Here is a 21,262-nt window from a genome sequence, read left to right on the forward strand (position 1 = left end):
GGCCCAAGGGACCTTTCCCTTAGTGCAGTCTGATGCTGTCTTACCTCTGCTTGCCTCTTGTGGCTCACAGGGGCATCTGCCAGAACACACTATTGCCTTTGTCCAGAATGTTCTCCACATCTGCCCACATGGGGAGCTTGTATTTCTTCTTCAAAACTCAGCATGACACATCTCATCTCATGAAAAAAATCAGGTTTGTCATGCTGCTCCTCCGCCCATAATTTCAAAGCACCTTTCCTGTCCCCTCACACTGCCTTCTCTTTCATGTGGATTCTTCTGTTGTCACAGTTAATATGACCACCACTGGCATTTTTTGCAACCTTCCTGAGGACCAGCCTTGGGCCTGCCTGTACCCTCATACCTAGTTCCCGGTCTGGCTCTGGTCATTGTTGGTTAACTCAATCTGAATTGATTTCTACTCAAAGATGCTAGGCAATGCAGGTGTTACTGTACTAGGACCATGCTATGTGGCCTTAGGTGTGCGCATTCCCTCTCTGAGCTATGGGTTCCACATCTCTGCCATCAGGAAGCTACCAAAGTCTTCTGCCCTGAGTTTGCCACTGCCCAGGACCAACTTGTCTGCTCACAGTGAACAGAAATCTTGGCTCTTAGCTGCCCTGCAGACCACCTGCCTCTCAGGTCAGCAGAGTCTGGGGATCCAAAGGAACCAGCTTCAGCCTTCACTGTGACCAGTACTCTTGGAGGGTTATGTATATAATTTAAGGTTTCTTCCTTTCTTAACTGGCAAGACTTCACAGAGCTGGGAGACCCCAGCCATGCTTTGATGATGCCAAGTAGGGGCTCCTTCAGCTCTGAGTACAGCGGTTGTTACATTTGATACAATAAATAATAATGTGGCGTATGCTGGCACACACCATTAATCCTAGCTCTTGGGAAGTAGAGATAGGAGGAAATCTGTGAGTTCAAAACCAGGCTGGACTATATCATAAGTTCCAGGTCAGTCAGAGATACATAGCCAGACTCTGTTAAAAAAAAAAAAAGAAGAAGAAAGAAAGAAAGAAGAAAAAGAAAAAAGAAAAAGAAAGAAATCTACTACATTTGCAAGATCACATTATTTGCACAAAAGATAAATTCAAACCACAGACTTATAGCAAAAAGACGTAAATCCACACTTACCTCTTAATTAAACAAGAGAGAAGCCAGCCCGGTCTGAGGATACCCATCCCACTCAATTAATTAGCATTTATTGCAATCAGAAAACAATCTAATTCAATTAAAATTGTTTCCACAAAAGTAGTTTAATGACTTCTCTCGAAACAAAGTACATTCAACCATGGTGTTTATTATGTCAAGATAATGTCACACGGGGGCTGAAATGCTAGCTCTGACGTGGGCAGCACCCACTAAGGCAAGGCCAGGGAAAGCAGCAGGCGGGGGAGTGTCCTGGTTCAGCCGCTTTACATGGAAGTGGGGTAGGGGCATTTGGGGGAATATGTTTGGATCCAATGACCTTGCCTGATACCCCTCAAGGAAGGGGCATAAATGCGTGGGGAAGGGGACAGGCCTGGGTCCATTTCTCCCCCTGGTGCGCTCTGTCACCATGAGAAGAAGGGATTGTTAACAGAGCTTTCTGAAACCCAGCCAGGGGGCAACTTGGCAAACTTGAGAAACTGTCATTCAAAAGCCACAAGCAGTTCCCTGACTCCCATGAGGTAGAGATTTGAGTTTACACTGCCTTTGTTCCAAATAATTCCTCCTTGGCCATAAAAACAGAAAACAAAACCCACTTCATTTGTCCTTCTGAGCTTACGTTATTTCAATGCTTACCTTTGCCCACCACTGAACCTGGCTAGACTGTGTTCTTTCATCGTTATGGAACCGTGAGATAGGAATTCCCATTCAAGCAGGGAACAGAGGTACCTGGGGACACAGGGTTAGTGGAGTCGGACCTTGGGTCCAAGCCTGGGCATCCAGTAGCTGCTCAGGAAGCTCATCTTCACCACACAAAAGCTCCCAGTAACTAGAACCTTCCAGAGGCCTCTGCAGTCCCTGGGCTGTGTGGCCACAGAAGCCCTCTTTTTGAATGATGTGTGCGGCTTTGATGCTTTTATCTGGAAGATGTGAAGTCTTTGTCTCATGCTGTCTCCCGGGGTCAGCACCAGAAGCTGAATTAGGCCCCTTCATCCAGTTTAATTGCCCTGACACAAACTTAATGTATACACTGTCACCAGTGTTGAGTACCAGACCTAAAATTAGCTTTGTCCATTTGATACATGATGGGATGCCAGCAATATGATCGTCATTAAAAAATAAATAAATAAATAAAGACAGTCTGGGACCCGGGCAGGGTGGACAGCACATCAGTGGATGGTCATTCCTGAACAAGGGTCTAGCAGGTCAGCTCTGTTCTCCCGACTGTCTAGCCGAGCTGGTTTTTATGACTGGAAAGGCTACCCCAAGGTTGTTAAGGTAGACCAGCTTAGTTTTTCATTCCTCCCTTCTCCAGGAGGGTTAAACAGTGGGGTTTTCCTGACTTGTCTGCTCTGCCTCCTGGTAGCTTATGTTTCTAATAGTTTACACAGGCTCTTTATAACTCGGGATTTTAACCTGTGACTGTTGTTGCATTTGTTCAAATAGCTTTCCTGGTTATTTACTTTTCAATTTGCTTTTCAATGTTTCCAGTGAGCAAAGGTTTATCATCTTTAGTCAAACCTATTGATCTTCTCCCTTCAGATGCCTCCCATTGCTTTTTATCTTAGAAAATCCTTTTTTGATACGAGATAAAACACATATTGGCTTAGCCTTCTTTCTGGTTCTTAGGGACCCTTTTCTTCTTTTCTTGCCTCAGTGGCATGTAATTCTGTTTGATCTATTTGGGTTTGTATTGGTCTACAGTGTGCAGAATAATTATTTTCTGAGCAGCTACACAGTTGTGAACAGCATCCTGGAGACTCTTTCCTATATAATGTCTTACTCTATATTCCACCTTGCCTGGCCTTTCATTTTAGGTCACCTCTTCTGTTATGTTGCTCTGTTTGTCCTTGGAACTGTTTGTGCTGCCTAGTTTTATGTCATTCGACACAAGTTAGAGTCATCTGAGAGGCAGGAAACCCAACTGAGAAAATGTCTTCATAATGTCTGACAACAAGCAGGCCTTCAGGGCATTTCTTAATTAATGTGATATGGGAGGGTCCAGCCCACTGTGGGTGGTGCCATTCCTGGGCAGGTGGTCCTGGGTCTATAAGAAAGCAGGCTGAGCAAGCTATGAGGAGCAAGCCAGTAAGCAGTACCCCTCCACGGCCTCTGCATCAGCTCCTGCCTCCAGGTTCCTGCCCTGTGTGAGTTCCTGCCCCCACTGCTTTCATTGATGAACTCTTACACATAACTACGAGTGAAATAAATGCTTTCCTCCCAAATTGCTTTTGGTCATGGTGCTTCACCACAGCAACAGAAGCCCTAACTGAGATGCTGTACCACAGGGCTTTATACGTCAAACCTTTCCAAAGCTTCTTGAATCTTTTAACTTCGACAATTTCTATGATTCTTCTACTCATTCTTCGTGATTTGGAGAACCATTTTGTAATTCTTTCCCTTAGGAGGAAAAAAAAAAGCCAACTGATACTCTAAATCCAAATTTCATTAAGACATCTAAGAAGACAATCTGATAATTCATCTCTGTCATTCTCATGGTACATCCCTCAGAAGCTTTCTGGTTTCTTGTATTTTATTTCTTCATGTACAACATTTGAATTTCATATTTAAACCAGTGCTAGGAATCAAATGCAGGGCTTTGGACGTGCTACGTAAGCGCTGTACCGCTGAGCTATTCTTCCAGCCCTTCCTATCTCACTACTCAGTCAGCAGTCAGTTTGCGACTGGGTGCCCAGAGTAGAGATTCCCATGTGTTATCCATATGACCATCCGGAGTGAGAAGGCTGCTGTTCAAGAAGCCTGGCATACTGCTCGCAAGCAAAGCACTGTGCAGAGTCCTGGCCATAGAAATACTACTTTTTTTGTAAGTGGAACCCTACAGTGTGTGTGTGTGTGTGTGTGTGTGTGTGTGTGTGTGTGTGTGTGTGTGATATTTAGGCCAACAAGGAGCTACAGGGTGATAGTTTTATAGTCTTGATTGCTGTCTGTGCAGGAAACGGAGGGTTTGGGGGAGCAGACTACCCCACCACTACAAAAAGAGGAAAAGTAACAGTTGGCCATTAGTTTCTTTCCTCTGGTTGTTGCTTGTGTCCAGAAGCCTGGGGTCCCTGTAGAGGAGGATCACAGCAAGCAAAGACCAGCTGATGATTTGGGCTTATTTGTTGACACCTGTGGAGTGGGGGCAGAGAGTAGGGGTGGCATGCCTGCTCCATTGTGTGCCACACCAATGCCTGGTGCCAGGCCAGCAGTTCAGGTGGGCCCTCTGGATCCATCTCTTCCTTCCCACTCATGCTCTCTGTCATGCCAACAAGCCTTGGTTGGCCAGTCTGTCACTAGTGGGGCGAATGCCTTTCCACTGGAACAAAACCAGGCTACAAGATGCAGGCTTGTGATACACTGGCTATCAAGCTGGGCAAGCTGAGGCTCAGTTTTGGCTCTGACAGAGGTGAGTGGGACTCTTGTTCAGCACACGACATCAACAAACAGAAAAACAAAAACAAGGAAGGAAGGAAGCAAGCAAGCAAGGAAGGAAGAAAGGAAGGAAGGAAAGAAGGAGTCTCCTTTAGGCCTCTACAGTTTCCTGTTCTCCTAGCTCTTACAGTTCTGGTGTCCTGGAGGCAGAGCTGCCAACAGTGGCGCAGACGAAAAAGCACCACATGTGAGATCACGCAGATCTAGGTTCAAACCAGCACTGTAACAGCGAAAAAAGGCATTTCCCTCATCTGAGAGAGGATGGAACCATCATATAGGTGATGATCCCGTGTGTGTGTGTGTGTGTGTGTGTGTGTGTGTGTGTGTGTGTACATGTGAAGCACTTGCATGAAAATCTAGAGTTTGGGGCTTTCTGGAGCCATGCACAGAGGTTCTTGGAAGAGGCTGCTTGTCCTGTCTTTGGAAGGTCAAAGAGCAAGAAGAGTCTGTGGGATGAGGCAGGAAGCTCAGACCCTCCTGATGAGAGGAGAGATGCCCATGGCAGACTCTGGACCAACATCAGGCAGTATCTACTGGGCCAGGCCAGTAAGACTGGAGTGGGGACCACCTACTGCTGCTGGAGTCAGCACAGGTCAAGATGGGGAACAGGGGTCGAGTTGCTAACCCAGCATCGTAAGGCCTGTGAGAGGGGAGGGAAAGGGAAGGGGGAAGAGCGGGAGATGAAGAGGCAGAAAGCAGGTTATGAAGATGCCGGCAGGAGGTTAGACACCCACACCCGCTGGAGTGACGCAGGAAAGGCCTTGGCGAGCGCGAGAGTGGAAGGATGACTGTAAGGTCTTAAGTATTTTTAAAAATTCTTTCTAAACTTAAACGATTTAAATTTGTGTTTGTGTGTAAGTGTCTATGCATGAGGACAGGTACTTGAGAAGGCCAGAGCTCTTGGATCTCCTGGAGCTGGAGTTACAGGTTGTTGTGAACCATCTGACATGGGTACCAGGACCCAAGGCTGGCTCCTCTACAATAGCAGTAAATGCTCTTAACTGCTGAAGAACTCTTCTCTAGCCCTGTGATTGGCCCTTCCTTGACTCTGGCTCAAGCACTGATTGGTGAGCATTGGGAGGGTGGGGACCAATCTACAGGCTCCTGTACTCCTCTCCCTGCAGGGGTGGGGTGAGGACAATCTACAGATCCCTGTACTCCTCTCCCTGCAGGCAAACTACTTCCCTGGAGGTTCCTAAACCCAGAGCCACCCTTCCCCCAGTCTTGCTCATATTTTTAAAAATTAATTTTATTTTTATTGTTCTAATTTTGTAATCTTGAAACTTTTATTATTATTATTGGTTTTTTTTTTAGACATCTGTAGCTTTGGAACCTGTCCTGGATATAGCTCTTATAGACCAAGTTGGCCTTGAACTCACAGAGATCTGCCCGCCTCTGCTTCCCAAGTGTTGAGATTAAAGGCATGTGCTACCACCTCCTGGCTGAAACTTTTGTTGTTTTTAAATTATGTGTGATATGTGTCCGTGTGTGGGCGTTCCTGGAGATGGTGTTATAGGCAGTTGTGAACCACATGCTGGGTCCTGGGAACTGCACGCTGGTCCTCTGCAAGAACAAAATTAACTGGAGAACATTCTTCACTGCTGAGCCATCTTTTCATTCCCACCCCCCTGGGTATGGCCACTGTGCTCCCCAGCAGCTTTCGCATTCCTTCCAGAGGCCCCATGCGCCAGGGATTACCGGACAGTGTGTGCACATCTGTGTGCCCTTCGCAGAGGGTGCGCCAGGGATTACTGGACGTGTGTGCACATCGCAGAGGGTTATCCGGGACTCCGAGAAGCCCTGCCATGCTCAACCCGTTTCCTCTTAAAGAGTCTTGCACATTTGAGTTGGAGCTTTAGCAACCAGGCCCCTCTCCAGGCCCCCACCCAGTGTGAAATCCAATTTTTAAGTTTTAGCTGTAATTGCCTTGAGCTGCTTTTAATGACAGCTTGCGATCTGCCAACTGCTGCTCCTGGCTCCTAAGGTGCTAATGAAGCTCCTTCCCTCATGGAGCGCAGGCTCACTTTGAAGGAAGCCTCATGGCTGGGCTGGGGAGAGCAGGCAGCAGAGTGGGGGGGGGGCACACAGCGCAGAGCTGCAGGTAAGAAGGAAATCAGCTTCTCTGTAGCATAGGTTGAAAAGTGACTCTGCGGGAATGCTAATGACAAGCGTTAAATGGCCCATGTCCTCCAACCTCTCTGCCTTCTTGAATTCAGGCTAAGCCAATGTGACATGGACTGGCCTACCACCTCCAGGTGCCATATCCTTTCAGGTCTCCAGGATGGCTACTCAGGTAGCACAACTAGTGTTGGGCAGTCACCCAATCCGTGAAGAGCATTTTCTGTGGCCTCTAGGACCTAATGCCCCCAAACCCATACAGTATGCAAAGCCTGTGTCCCTGGGCAATGTCTAGTCAGTCTGTCTCTTCCTCCTGGATGCAGGAAACAGTTTACAGCCAACGTTTATGGGGTTTATACCTCAGCAACATAAAACCCAAGCCTGGCAGCTACCTTTCTGGGTAAGCCTTAAGAACAGTGTTAGAAGCCGGGTGGTGGTGGCGCACGCCGTAAATCCCAGCACTCGGGAGGCAGAGGCAGGCGGATCTCTGGGCTCTAAAGCTACAGAGAAACCCTGTCTCGAAAAACCAAAAAAAAAAAAACCAACAAAACCAAAAAAACAAAAAACAAACAAACAAAAAGTGTTAGTAAATTCTAAATTCTAGAGGGCTTGCAAGTAGAGATGAGCGTGAACATTTTGTGGAGACCGCCCACCATGGCGGCAGTGGAGGGAGTTAGAGCTTAAGTTTGGCTTACAGTCTACACATCCGTACTTTCAGCTATGCTACTTCAATCGTGTGGTAGTGCCATTGCTGACTGCTGTCTTCCTGCTTACCCTAGGTGACCTGCCTTAGGAAGGATGTCTCATGTGACAATGTACCTTAAGGTACCTTTAGTGTGTGAATTCTGTAGGTTTGTTGCTGCTGGCCAAGCCTCTCTGACAAGGTAGCCTGCCATGACTGGACACCAGGGGGCGATCTCACCCAGTAAACGGGCTGCCACCTCCACTTGCTCTCCTTTTCTCAAATTACAGAGGCGCTGAAGAGAAAAGAAGAGATGGGGTCGGGAGGCAGAGGGCATGTTGGCTAAAGGCCTGGTTCAGGGATGGGCAGCCCTCTTGGGAATGAGTAAGAGAACCACATCGGTAGCCAAACCTGCGCTGCGTGTCACCAGGGACAGGTCGCTGGAAGGACGTGCACACGAAGCCTGGTGCTTTGTGTATATTAAACTGAGTTTATTTACACAGTAACGTGAGGCCACAGAGTACACAGCAAAGTACCACAGCAAACCAAAGGGCGGCGCCACTGGTGACATGGGGGACCTGTTGTTGATCCATACAACTGTAAAATATGCAAGGAGATGGGGAAAAGCGCTGGAGGGAGGGAAACAAGATTTTCCAATAGAGTGTGGGCAGGGCCATGGAGAATCAGAGGTCAGAGTAAGGACTGTCACGATTCCAATCACCAAGACAGGCGACATCTTGCTTCTGTGTCGATCTCCCAACAATTCGCCCTCCATATCATGAAGAGAAAACCCAACCCAGTGTGTTCACACACAACACTCTAGAATTGGGGAGGAAACGGGGGCAAGAAAGGAACGGTTCGAGTGGGCTTCCTAAAGCTGTGTGGCTTAATCTTTCAACGACACCACATTGAAGCCACGGGGCTGGCTCAACATTCAAGTTACCGAGAGTGCAGACATACACATTAGTCACGAACTGACGGGCAGAGTGGGTTTCCTGTACCACAATGCTTGTCATAGCAAAATATATAACTCTGCGATTCTGCTGGGTTGAAAAGAAACCCCAACCTCTTGATTCCCTGAAACTTTCTTGATTTAAAAAACCACAGGGTGGGGGGAGGATGGCACGGGGTGGGAAGCGGGAACGGATGGAGAGAGGCTCTCGTAGGGGGAATGGACAGAGGATGTTCAGCATGCAGACCCCAGTGGCCCATCTAAGTGGGCATCGATTCCAGTGGCAGCTGACGCAAAGGTCTCTAATTTAAAGCAGCTGCAGGGGTAGGTGGTCGACAGCTGCGTAGCACCTTGGACAGTCTGGGTACTTAGACACATTGGAAGAGATGCTGATGACAATCACCTTCGGGGGGAAGGTTCATAAAATGGTGCGGTGTGTTAAGAAATTTCCCAAGAGTTCTCGAGGCAAACCTTTTGAAAGCACCTGCTTTTTAAGAAAGAAATCACCTCCAGCCCAAGCTTTCAATATTACACAGACGAGGCGTTCCCACGCTTAAGTTCTGGACAACAGCCAGTCATGGTGAGCGAGCCGGTTATGGGTTCCTTCTTAGATACCAGGGAATTTCACTACCACCTTTGGCTGCTGCCACTCCCTTAGTCCCACCACCCTCACCTTTTTCTCCTCATGTGCAAAATGCACTGCTTTCTTTTCTTTCTTTCTTTCTTTCTTTCTTTTTTTTTTTTTTTGAGAATGACTTACAGTTGAACACCCAGGTCATGGAATGTGTACAGACCCCCTTCCCCTGGCATCCGTCACAGTACAGCCCATCGTCTGAGAAGCAGGATGGAAAGGCTTGACTTCTTTGGTATAACCTGTCTAGGATCGTGCATTATGGCTCTTCTGACCTCCTGTGGGGCATTGGTTTGGGGCCGTGGGGTCTCTGGCTGTGCACGGCTGTGAGTGTGGGCAGGTGGACTTCAGCGCACACTTTCGCAGGGGTAGCACATGGGTCTGTCTCAGCGCAGCGCTTTGGGCCTTTGGGAAGATGAGCTTCAGTGAAGTAAATCTAATAACCCAGTTTTATGGGCAGCTATCCTGTTCTCTGTGTTATTAGACTGGATCAGAATCTCAATCCTTACCCACTAGCGAGGGGGAATGACAGGCATGCCAGAGTTGGCCCAGCGAGCTGAGTTCCTCTTGTCCTGTTTCCAAGTGTATGTGTGTGTTTTATATACCCAGAATTACTTGAAATACAATGATGCCTCCAAAATCCACCCCAGTTTTTGAGAGTAGCCTGTATCTTTTTGGATCACTCTGGGTAAAAGCTATGGGAAAATCCTGACGGCAGGTCACCAGCTAATGCCCGGTGATTTTCCGGTATTGGAAAAATTAAACGTGGAAAGCTGAGTGTAAGCCTTCCATGACCTGCTACTCCGTGGGCATCAAGATCTTTCCTGGGATTTTGTGACAACAGAGGCTTTACTCTTAGAAACATCGATCCTCCTAGAGGTTCAGATTTCCATGTTCATGAATACACCCTGAGCTCCAAGGCAGAGAACTGGCACTCCTACGATGCTCCGGAGGCTGCTCTGCCAACTCCTGAGGGATGTGCTTCCTGCCCCCCCCCCCCCGGCTCCAGCTGTTTAGGAGCACGAGCGGGCATCCCCCATGACCTCATTCAGACCACCTCTTGAGAGCAGATCCCGAAACCCACTGCTGTCGGTCTGCCTGCCAGTCTGCCTCAGTCTCGGGGTTGGTGATGCTCAGGAGTCTCATGTTGTTCCCCCACGGGTCTTGTTGCTCATTTGCTCATCTAACTGCTGTCCTTTATGGTGAACTTTTGCACACTGGGTGGGTGCACACATCCCCAAAGCACTCTCCTCTGGGCACAGGAGGCTGCTGGTAGTCTTGGCCTCTCTGTGAAATACTTCTTATTTCCATGGCTAGGTTACTATGCTAACAAGGCACTCGAGAGAGACATTTACTGCTGCCTGCTCAGCCACAGTCCTGTTTCTCTAGCGTCCACACGCGGTGAGACAGTGCTCACGTGGCTGAAGGTAAAGCTCCAAAGGGGCTTAGCTGTTCAAACTCTCAACATAATGGAAGAATCTATGGCCTAGACTTTAAAAGCAAAAACAATCCGCTCAATACAGAACGTTACTTAGGAGAACTTCAAGTGCTAGACCAGTGGCACTCCAAAATTCATAACATATGTGTGCATATGTGTGTGCATGTGTCTGTAGAGGGCAGGGGTTCCCTTCAACCGACAGATGAATTAAAATGGAAATCTATGATAAAGTTATACTGACTGAATTTCATTATTTTGAGAAATGCTCAGAGGACCACCTGATGGACTCTGCCTAGAAATACAATCCTTGTCTGTTCTGACCTAACCTAGGACACCCTCTTCCTGTCCATCACATTCTGTGGCGATTCCCGGAGACGGAGAACACAGCCACCCGTCTCTGGGAAACTGAGGCCCTTCTCTTGTCACTAGGCTTTTATTTTACCTCTCACTCGTGTGGACTTAAGAACAGTGTGAGACACATGGAATGGAGAGCGCTCAGTTTACCAGCGCGGTGAGAGGGAGTCACGGGGAACGGAGAGCGCGGTGAGGCAGTGGCAGCCGAAGTGCGCATGCTTGTTTTACCGCAGCATGAAAGAAGGCTGGGTTGAAGTTAACAGGAAAAGGGTATGTACAGATGGAACAAAACCAGGGAACATTCTGCATTAAATATGTAACCTCCTTACACAGTCAGCATTCGGGTTTACGTGGGCAAGGCACCATGAGAGCGACACCGAGAAAGCGTCTCAATCTGCAGACGCTGTGGGGAGTGAAGGACTGTGCCCGCGGACGTGGCCAGTGGTCACCATGCTGCCAGTTCAGTGCATAATTAGGCGGGGGTTATGTGCACATGGGCTATGTAAGACGAATCAAACCCCAGCCTGCTAGGCATGATGCAACCATGACTCACGGCTGCCCACTCCACGGTCATGCTAACTACAAGGGACAAGACTCTCCGTGAGCCAACTCGCCCTCTTTCCTGGGAATTCAGGGAGCTAGCCAGGAACACAAGGCCATCCTCCCTATGCAGCCTCACACATATTATTCTCTTTAAAAATGCATAATAAAATACATTCTCCTTTTTCGATTCTCTTTGATAAGGGTGAATCACATGAAAGGCTGTTAAAAATGTTAAAAGTCTAGAAATGTCCAAGGCCACTAAGGTGCCACCCAAGTAATACTGCACAATCAGTCTTGGCTTTAAGATAACTCTGCGCTGGTGGATGAGGGCTCCCCAGGGTTCCTCACTGGCAGGGTGCAAAGAACCTGTCTGTGAACTCTGCTATAGGCTGCTTCCCTGGAGGCCTGGTCCCCATCTCCAGCATGTGCGCGCACACAGGCACACATGTGTACACACTTACCATTCAAGTGACTCTTGGGATGTTGAGGTTGAAGTAAACAGATACTCACAGTTTTGAATAAAACAAGTGCATGAGCGAACATACACACACAAGTGGAAAGAATACTCGCTTCTCAGCGCAAGTATGTGCCAAGGGAAGAAAGGAAGGTTTCTGTAGTTCTCACTCAGGTAAAGTTGCAACATAAACACTGTAATATACAGATTAAAAATACATACAAAAATTGCACATAATTCATGGGAGAGCACAGGTCCCACAGGAACAGCGCTCAGCCATCTACTGCAGCCGTCAGGCCACGGCAAAGTCCTTGGAGCAGTGGGCCACTCACTCTGGGAGGCAGTCCTTCTGGAAGAGGCTGGCATTCTTAGGAGCAGGCCAGCCACCTTAGTGGCCTTCCCCTCCTCCCTTGCCTTCTGGCTATTTCAATAGCCAGCTCTGAGGTGCCTTCTAAGGTGATGTTAATGCTAAGTGGACAGCCATTTCATTCAGAGCCACTGTCTATAGCCTCTGGCAGGGTGGCTGATATTGGCTTACTGATGGGAGGGAGGTGACCAGTTGCTGCTTGTGGGGAACATTGACTCAGCCACCACCAGTCCTGGCTGCCATGCTGATAGGTCTGATAGTAATCAAAGAACAGTACTTTAAAGTCTGTTCCCTGAGGGCCCCTGGAGAATTGCACACACAAGGACATTATTTCCTCATGTCCTGCCAACTATTCATAAACTCTGAACTGCATTCCATCCTGCTGAGGCATTGGTGACACCACCTCCGGTCAGCTCTGTAATCGGCCCCCAAAAGTGGATGAAAAACCCAAACTTCAGCAGGTTGGGACAGAGTAAAGGTGAAAGCCAGCCAAGCAGTGGTGGTGGGGCTGCAGCTGCCAGGCTGTTCTTTGTGTAGGGTACACATTTACTAAGAGCGCGAATGGAAATGGACGACCCAGGATCCAACAGACAGGAATCTCTCCTTTCACTTTTGGCCAGGACAAAGGCCAGTCCCCAGTGACTAAAACTGAGCTGAGAAGCAAAATGGCATGTCTTCCTGGGAAAGAGGCAGCTGTGGATACTTTAAAGGAAGAGGAAGCTGCTGGGAGAGCATTACCGGATGACAGCCGATGTTGGTGGCATGTGTGCCGCTAGCTAGTGAAGACAGGCAAACTAGCTTCAGTTATGGAAGAGGTGGACACACCTTACTAAGTGCACTCTGCCGGGGCTGCTCCTCCATGGCTGTCCACTTCATTCTTGACCCCAGGTTTGTGGGACTATTCAGATGACAAATGTTCCACGGGAGGGTGACTGCACGGCTGGGCACAGTAAGGGAACACTCGGCTTCTCACTGTGTAAAGCTGAGGATGACCTTGCTGAATGGCCCCCTCTGCTCGTGGACAAGGATGGCAGGCTAGCTTCTCTCCTTTCCTGAATTCTGAGTGAGTATAGGACAGGGACCTGAGGGCAACAGGAAGAAGGTGGAAGTACTTAATAATAAGAATGAGATCCAGGCCACATTAACGGTGTTGCAGTATTTTCACAATGTAACTCAGGGAGTCTGTGGTGGCAAAAGCCAGGTACTGAGCGCAAAGCCAGTCCTCGAGGCTGATGCTCCCCTCTCTGTCCAGGGACTTCTCAGCAAACTTGATCATCAGCAGTGTTCGCTTGATGTCCAACCAGTTTTGGAGCAGAGCACTCTTCTGTACTGGGGTTGCAGAGGTGGTGAAGGTTTGGAAGAGATCTTCACGGGGGCCCCAGAGCAGACACTGGAGGATGCCTTTGGCGTCAGAAATGAGGATGCGCTCAGAAGGGTTGGGGTTTAGGAGGCAGCTGGCGAGCTGCTGCAGGCCCCACGAGTACGGGGAGCGGAGAGGGATGCGAGGCAGATCTGTGCGTGTGTACTCTTTCTCCTTCAGCTCTGGGTTCTCATCGAAAGGGTTGGGCAGGTGCAGCATTTCATAGATGAGGATGCCTGTTTGGAACTCATCACACTTCTTATACTGGGTGGCTGTGATGATCTCTGGGGCAAGGCGGGACTGGTCTCGGAGGATCTGGGGATCCACCAGATGGCTCTTCTGCTTGGCCTGCGAGAAGTTGCTCACGATGAGCCTTGTGGGACAAGCTGAGGGGGGGCAAGGATCTGCAGGTGAAGAGCCTTGGGCAGCTCCCCCAGGCTGGTGCTGGACAAGCAACAAGTTCTCCAGGCGCAGATCACAGTGAGTGACATGGTAGGGCTTGAGATGCTCGAGGCCGGAGCACAGCTGTAAGAGCAGCAGACACACCTGCCTCTCATACAGGTCGGGGCTTTTCCCATGATGGGCCAAGGAATCGCGCACAAAGTCGGCCACAGTGAGATGGGGAACCTCCCTGGTGATCACTACAACATGGCTTCTCTGTTTCCTGTTCGTGACTCTCGGGTTCTCTTTCTGGGATGACTCTGTTTCAGAGCAGGGCTGGGGGTTTTCCCCGGCGGTTTCTGCTTTTCCCTCCTCCTCCTCACTGTTCTCAGTTTCGTCCTCTGCCTTTTCAGGAGCATCAGGATCCTCCCAGGGAAGCAGACGATTAGGGACTTCAGCAAGGAAATGGCCACAATCCTGCTGGATGTTAAAATGCACAGCCAGACTCTGTCGGACAGCCAAGCTATGGTAATACTGCTGAGATTCCTGAGCTTTGCTCTTACAGATCTGAAAGAGAGGAAGGAACATGATTTAACCTCCCTTCCATAACAGACTGAGGATATGCTGAGGATGACAGACTGGAACACACAGTCAGGCAGCCAGCCCTGTGCTGAGTGACCACTGTTGGTGGCAACCATTTCTCACGGACCCCTACCTTCAAGGCTGTGCTCAGTGCTTTATGTGCTCCACTTCTAGTTTTCACACAGCCCTTTAAAGCAGACAGAGGGTTTCCACAAATGGTGCTGGGAAATTGGATGTGCACATGCCGAAGAATGAAACTTGACCTCTAAGCTCTCACCAGTTACAAAATCAACTCAAGATGAATTAAGGACTTGTCCCCAAGACCCGAGGTTATAAAACCAGCAGGGAAAAGGCTTTAGGATGTAGGAACAGGAAAAAAAAATGTGTACAAGACTCCAAAGGGATAGATAGGCAATAAAAGCATAAATAGACAAATGAGATTACATCAAACGAAAATCTTTTGTACCACAAAGTAAACAAGTCAACAGATTGAAGAGAAAACAATGGGAGACATATTTGAAACTACATATCTGAGAAGAGGCCAAAATTCAGAATATGCCAGAAACTAAAAATAAAAAACACCAACTAACCAAAATCCACTAACAATAAGAATAATAACTAAAACTCAAATAACCCAATTAAAAATAATTAGTATAACACATACAATGGGATGGGGACACACACACACACACACACACACACACACACACACACACACACACACAACCACGAGGAAAGGCAAATCAAAACTGTATCACCTCACTCCCGTTAGAATGGCTGTTATGGGGGCCGGAGAGAAGGCTTACCAGCTAGGAACTAACTGCTCTTGCACAGACCCTGAGTTCAGTTTCCAGTACCTGTGCCATGAAGATCACAACCACCTGTAACTCCAGCTCCAGAATGACCAGATGCTGCTTCATTTCACTCCCCCAACATATACATAATTAAAAAGTAGCAAATACAAATCATAGAAAAAAGTAAGAGCTGTTACAAAAATAAAAGAGCTGGTAAGAGCAGAGAAGGGACGTCGTGCACACTGTTGGAGGAATACAAAGGAGGACAGCACTGTGGAAAACAGCAAGGAGCCTCCACTGATGAAAAATAGAGGCGCCATGTGAGCGAGCTCACTGCATAGCTGCAGGAAATGAAATAGCACTGTTGAAGGAAGAGTCACATTCCAGTGTTTACTATTGATAGGCAAGAAATGGAAATTATATTGATCACTGACTGGATAAGTAAAATACGGTACATATACATAAAAACAACATTCTGTCTTTTGTGATCACACAGATGGAAGTAGAGGTCATTTGCTAAGTAAAATAAACCATGCTCATATGAACCACAGTGTGATTTTAGTCAGATGGGGTCCTAGAGAATGGTTTCAGAAGCTGGAAGTGAAACAGTGGCTATCAGAGGCTGGGAAGGCTGGGCAGCAGCTATAAACAGGTTGGAGGCATAAATTCAGATGTTTTGTACAGTATGGCAATTATAGATAATACATAATTAATTTCAAAAAGTCAGAAGGAAGGATTCTGAATGTTTTTATCACCACGAAATGCTGCATGTCCAGTTTATGTTTTTCGTTAAAAGAAAGGATAAAGTCCAGATACACGTTAAGAGTTTGCAGTGTGCTGCAACGCCAAAGCTTGTTCTACTCTACCCTTCTCCCAGCCAGAAGACAACAGTAACAAAACAAAGTTTCACTTACTGCCCACAGAAATTTCTATCTAGACTGGCTCCGTCCCCATACCACCATCAGGCAGTAAGACCTCGATAAGAAATTCTATGAAGTAGCCATGACTCAAGAAAGAAGTTCTGACCTCAAAGGGCTATAAAAGCAATAAACAAACAAAACCACTCAATGGGCTTCAGGAGGCTGACAGTGGAGGCGCGGTCTAGCAATGATCCACAGACCACAACAGTCTACAGCACACACCTAGACATCACAGACTCCAGGAATATGTGCTCTTGGTGGTATGGATACCGCCTGTTTCTTACAGTAATATGAAAAAAAAACAAGTTTAAAAAATTGTATTTTATCCATTTTACTTAAAAAGAAAACTGCAAATATCTTAGGAGATACGGATGGATGCCCTGTTTGAAGAAGCAACACGCACTGATTTCTATTCATAAAGAAATCAAAAATGAAAGAAAAAAGGGCAAGGGAGTCTCTAGGGAGAACAGTATCTCTTTCTCATTGCCTGTGCTTATTACAATTAGAGACTTGATATCACCACTCCACGCCATGGAAATAAGTCTGTATAGATCTACTGAGACATCCAAAACCAAGGTCTTTCAAGTCTTCTGCCACATATTTACCTAATCAGATTGAAAAATGCTTTATTTATTTTTATTTTTTTTAAAGCACACTTCTGGTCTTGAAATAGATGTCCTCAGGCAGAGTTCAGTTCAAACATATATCTTTCAGAAAACATTATCTTTGGAAAGCTCTCAGTCTCTAGCACACGCAGCGTGATATATCCTACACGCTCATCAATCACATGAATTCCTTCTATAATGCACCAATGGCAATATTTCATGTTTATGTGTCACTAGGTATTTAAAATCCTATACCAGCCATAATTTAGTTGTGGGGGGTTAGACCTGGCACATGGTACCATTAAACTCATTGGCAGTTTAAAATTTGCTCCATATCATATTGCCCACTAAAATGGAGGTCCCAGCTCCTCCGTCTTTGAAAAGTCTATCAGCTATCACTGAGCTTGGTTAAATGAGACTACAAATTAAACTCGGTTGTCACGTTACAGAAAGGACACTCCCAAGGACTCAGGCCTGTGATTTAGCCTTGCCAATAGCTGAGTATCCTTGGGCATGTTCACTTAATCCCTCTGGGTCGCAGCTTGCCTAACAAAGCAAACAACATAAAGAATATGGAAACCTTACCTCACAGGCAGTAGGAGAGATTAAATGAGATCAAGTATATCAAGGAAATCTACACATGAATAAGATACACAAATGTAATATTGCTAACCAATCAGACCATTTGGAAATGTTAAAAAGAATACGATCTTACAGAAACTTATTTTTTTCAGAGAGACCAAACCTATATATATGCATGCATACATACATATACAGACACACATACACACTGTTTGTATGCATGTAGGCAAACATGCACACTGTTTGTATGATGTGTGAGAGTGTTCTTGTTGTCCCACTCCTCTTCCCTTTAAGTTCTGAGAGCAACTTCCCATAGCAGTGGCTCTGACTGCTGGTCTGACGGAAGTCAGCTAATAAATGACTCATAAAGATTTTCTTGTTTTTGCTTTTTTAAGACAGTGTCCTATGAAGAGTCCTGTCTGGCCAGACACTCACGATGGAGCCCAGGCTAGTAACAAACCTGAAGTAATCCTCCTGCCTCAGGTTCCCATGTATAGCTACGAGCCACACTCAGCTAATGTAGTCACCATTTATGCCAAGGACACCATTATGTTCTAGTCTAAGGAAGCCAACCTATTTCTAAAAGAAAATGGTTTAACCAAGCTTTTACTTTTTCTATGCCAAGTTACACCGAAAGAAAAAAAAACAAAACCCTTATTGTCTGGTGGTTCAACATCAGAGGTAGAGGAGATAGCCTAACTGTTGATAGTCTAATTTTCTCTGCATGTACACAGAGAGGTAGTCAGACATATTTTTTATAAAACCTTCCAAAGTTTTGGAAGTAGATAAGAGCATGGATTCTACAACTAGAATGTATGTTTAGCTTCAGAGATCAACTTGAGATAAAGATCAGAGTGACTTACAAAGAAGAGGTGACAAATTGCTCCGCTACTTTGGATGTTTGGGAGGAAAATGGCTTGCCCAGGAGCAACCTGAACAGGCAGCACTCCTTATCTGTGCATTTACACAGACAGGGCTGGGGAATAATGGGTCAATCTAGTTTTAGGGCAAATAAAAACGAGAGAAGAATGAAGCGTAAAAGAGAAGAAAGGTACTGAACTTTTAATTGGTTTATAACCATGAAGCCAGTTATAACCCAAATATGGACTTATGGAGATTTCCATAATAGGATTTCACATGATAGGTAGCTCATAAATCTTTATTATGGGAGCTGCAATGATGTTAATTTAGGCAGGAATATTGTATCATTCTATGTACTACATAGTAGCCATTTTTCAAATATTAATAACTTGACTCCTTTAGATTAAAAAATACCTCAAAATGGTCTGACTTCAGATGATAAATTTCTAGTTCAAAAGTTATTTTGGAGAACTCCTCTTTCTAGAATAAATAAATGAAGTTCTTACTGCCAGGGGTTGATTTGTTTTTAATTTCCTTTACTCAGTAAACCTTCCAGTTTCTCGTTTTCATTTATTTCTTTTGAGCAGAATTCACATTCTTTCCTTATAAAGGGTAGATGGCCCGAACAGGGGCATCTCAAGAAAGAGTACTCAGAAGAACTAGTCCCACAGGGATCCAAATCCCGTCCCCCACGCTCTGAAACAAAAACACAGCAGACCGAGGATACTATCCTATCTTCAGGAAAAGCTCACATTCCCAACCAGAGAAAACTGTATGGGAAAGTATACTTAAAATGCTGCCAATTTTGGCAGATTATGTGCTTGTCAACGTTTTCTGCAAAAGAAAAACAGAGCAGATGAACACCACAGACACTAGAGGGCGCTGCAATATCAACATCCAGGCACCTCTGCACACCACAGAACAAAATCCAGATGCTGAAAGGGTGGTTCATGTGGTCTGTCTGCCTGCTGTTGACTTGATCAGAGGGAGTGATGCTGAGTTCACACAAGGGAAGCACCCGAAGAGACAAGCACAAGCAGGCCAGGAGCCCATTCTGGGCACAGGGGCTTTACTCTCATCAGCTCACAGGGCTGCCTGCTTGAGACACTCTGCAGAAGGCCCGGGGAACATCAAAAAGGATGACCCTTGTGACCTCAGCACGAATAATGTGCTGGTTTAAAAACTGAAGGGAAAATGGGTACACGTTTGAGCTAATAAAATACACAGGGGAGAAATATCTGGTTGGTATCAGCTTAGTGGGCCAAGGAATCTGATGATTCTACAGCACGTCACTGCAGCATCCTGAAGCAATTTGACAAAATTTCCAAATACGGGGGTGGGGACACTTTAACCACTGACAAGTTCTCTGCTGGAAAATGGAAAAACAAAACACAAAACCAGAGTCAGAGTCAAATTATCCTCTCTCAAGACTTTCTTAGATCTGGGTCAAACTCACAACACGTACACAGCCTGGTCTCAGCAGGAAACCTGAGCTGGACAATGGTTCCTCACACACAATCTGAAAAGATTCCAAACGTTCATTTCAGCTCAGGGGCTCATTTTATGTGTTGCTCATGGCAACTGCTCTGCACACCTTTGAGGCAAATTTGTCATTATAAAGCATTTATGTTTGTAATAAGAATGTCAACCTAGACAGCTAACTTTTATAAAGTAGACTGTGGGGGGCTGTGACTGCACAGTCACATTATAAGCAGCCGGGAAGGGAGAGACAGCATGTGTCTGTCATGACTGACCCTTCCGGAATGCCCTCACTGTCTGGGGCCTGGAAAGAAGACCTACATCTTGCTGCCTTTTTGGTGACAGACACTCAGCTTAAGGAAAGAGTGGTCGGGGGTGGGAGGTGGCAGGAGTATGATGGAGCTGTTCACTTATTATTATCTCTTGACCCTTTGCTTGAGCTGCTGGTGTTCAGCAACCACCCCGCACATGCCACCGATCTCACATCTGCCTGGTAACCCACGATATCTCTCAGAATCTTACACTGGCAACACTGGCTGAATAATTTGTATTGCCTTATCCTATGAATCGCTAATATCTGGCACAACCAACCCCGAGCCCTTCCCACCCTTACTCTCTGGTCTTCGGTCCTAGTGAATGGTTCCACTATCTGCTCAGTTCTCCATTTTCAAGCATCAAATTCACTCTGGATTTCTCTTCCACTTTTACTCCCTATGTCCAACTTGTTTACAAATCTATTGATTTTATTCTTAAATATCCTTTAAGTTATTCTTTCTTCATCTCTGTTGTTGGACTACCACAAAGGTTTTCCAATGGGGCTCCTGCTTCTTCTACGGACTCCTTTCAATACTCCTCTCACAGGGAGAACAGTCATCCTTAAAACCCACCTGTTTAGATATCCAAGCAGCCTTTTCCAGCTCTATTTCCTACCTCTTTTCCAACTTGTTCTTCCCATGTGGCTCTGTCCGTAGCCAGTCTCCCATTCCCTTTCTGTCCAAGGCCCTATTTTCATTCCTTAGGTGGCAAAGGAATTCCTATTTTTCCTTTCAAACCCTTCTCAGGTGTTACTGCTGATGGAGAGAAAGTGCTGAACACTCTAAACCTCTCCTGCATCTGGACATCTCTCTTACTATAGTTAGCTCAGTTTTTGGTCTCCTTTAAGAACAGACACTTGTATCTCATGATTAGCCGAGAACAAGGCACATAATACATGTTCAATTTACCCATACAAAATACCAAGAGAAAGTCACGTTAACTCATATATATATATATATATATATATATATAGTTAGTTAGTTAGTTAGTTAGTTAGTTAGCTACTTAGTTAGTTAGTTAGTTAGTTATAAGGCTTCTTCACTCAGAGCAACTAAGAGTACATGAATAGCTTTTCGGAAACAGATGGAAGTTGGCAAAGGAACGGGGAAGGGGCAATAGCAGACAAACCTAAGTAATCAACACTCTTGACTGGCCAGACTACACAACTGAGTAAAGCTGGATCAATGAGCGCTGTCTGCTGAGTGAGTCTGCCCCAGAGGCTCACTGACTTCATACTGAACAAAACTACACAAAGCGACA

The 21,262-nt window shown here is 46.3% G+C and overlaps 1 protein-coding gene across 5 annotated transcripts in view; it reads right to left on the reverse strand.

Moving 5' to 3' along the window:
* Positions 1–7,853: 7,853 nt before the first annotated feature.
* Peak1 (pseudopodium enriched atypical kinase 1) overlaps positions 7,854–21,262 on the reverse strand; it is a 209,360-nt gene continuing 195,951 nt past the window's right edge. For all 5 annotated transcript variants that reach the window (XM_048416724.3, XM_048416726.3, XM_048416723.3 and 2 more), the window contains one exon: positions 7,854–14,431. In XM_048416724.3, the coding sequence (XP_048272681.2) occupies positions 13,265–14,431 (1,167 nt within the window). In that variant the 3' untranslated portion in view covers positions 7,854–13,264. The remainder of the gene's footprint in view (positions 14,432–21,262) is intronic.

This window comes from Myodes glareolus, chromosome 4 (genome assembly GCF_982192425.1).
Source record: "Myodes glareolus chromosome 4, mMyoGla1.1, whole genome shotgun sequence".
In the NCBI taxonomy this organism is placed as follows: domain Eukaryota; kingdom Metazoa; phylum Chordata; class Mammalia; order Rodentia; family Cricetidae; genus Myodes; species Myodes glareolus.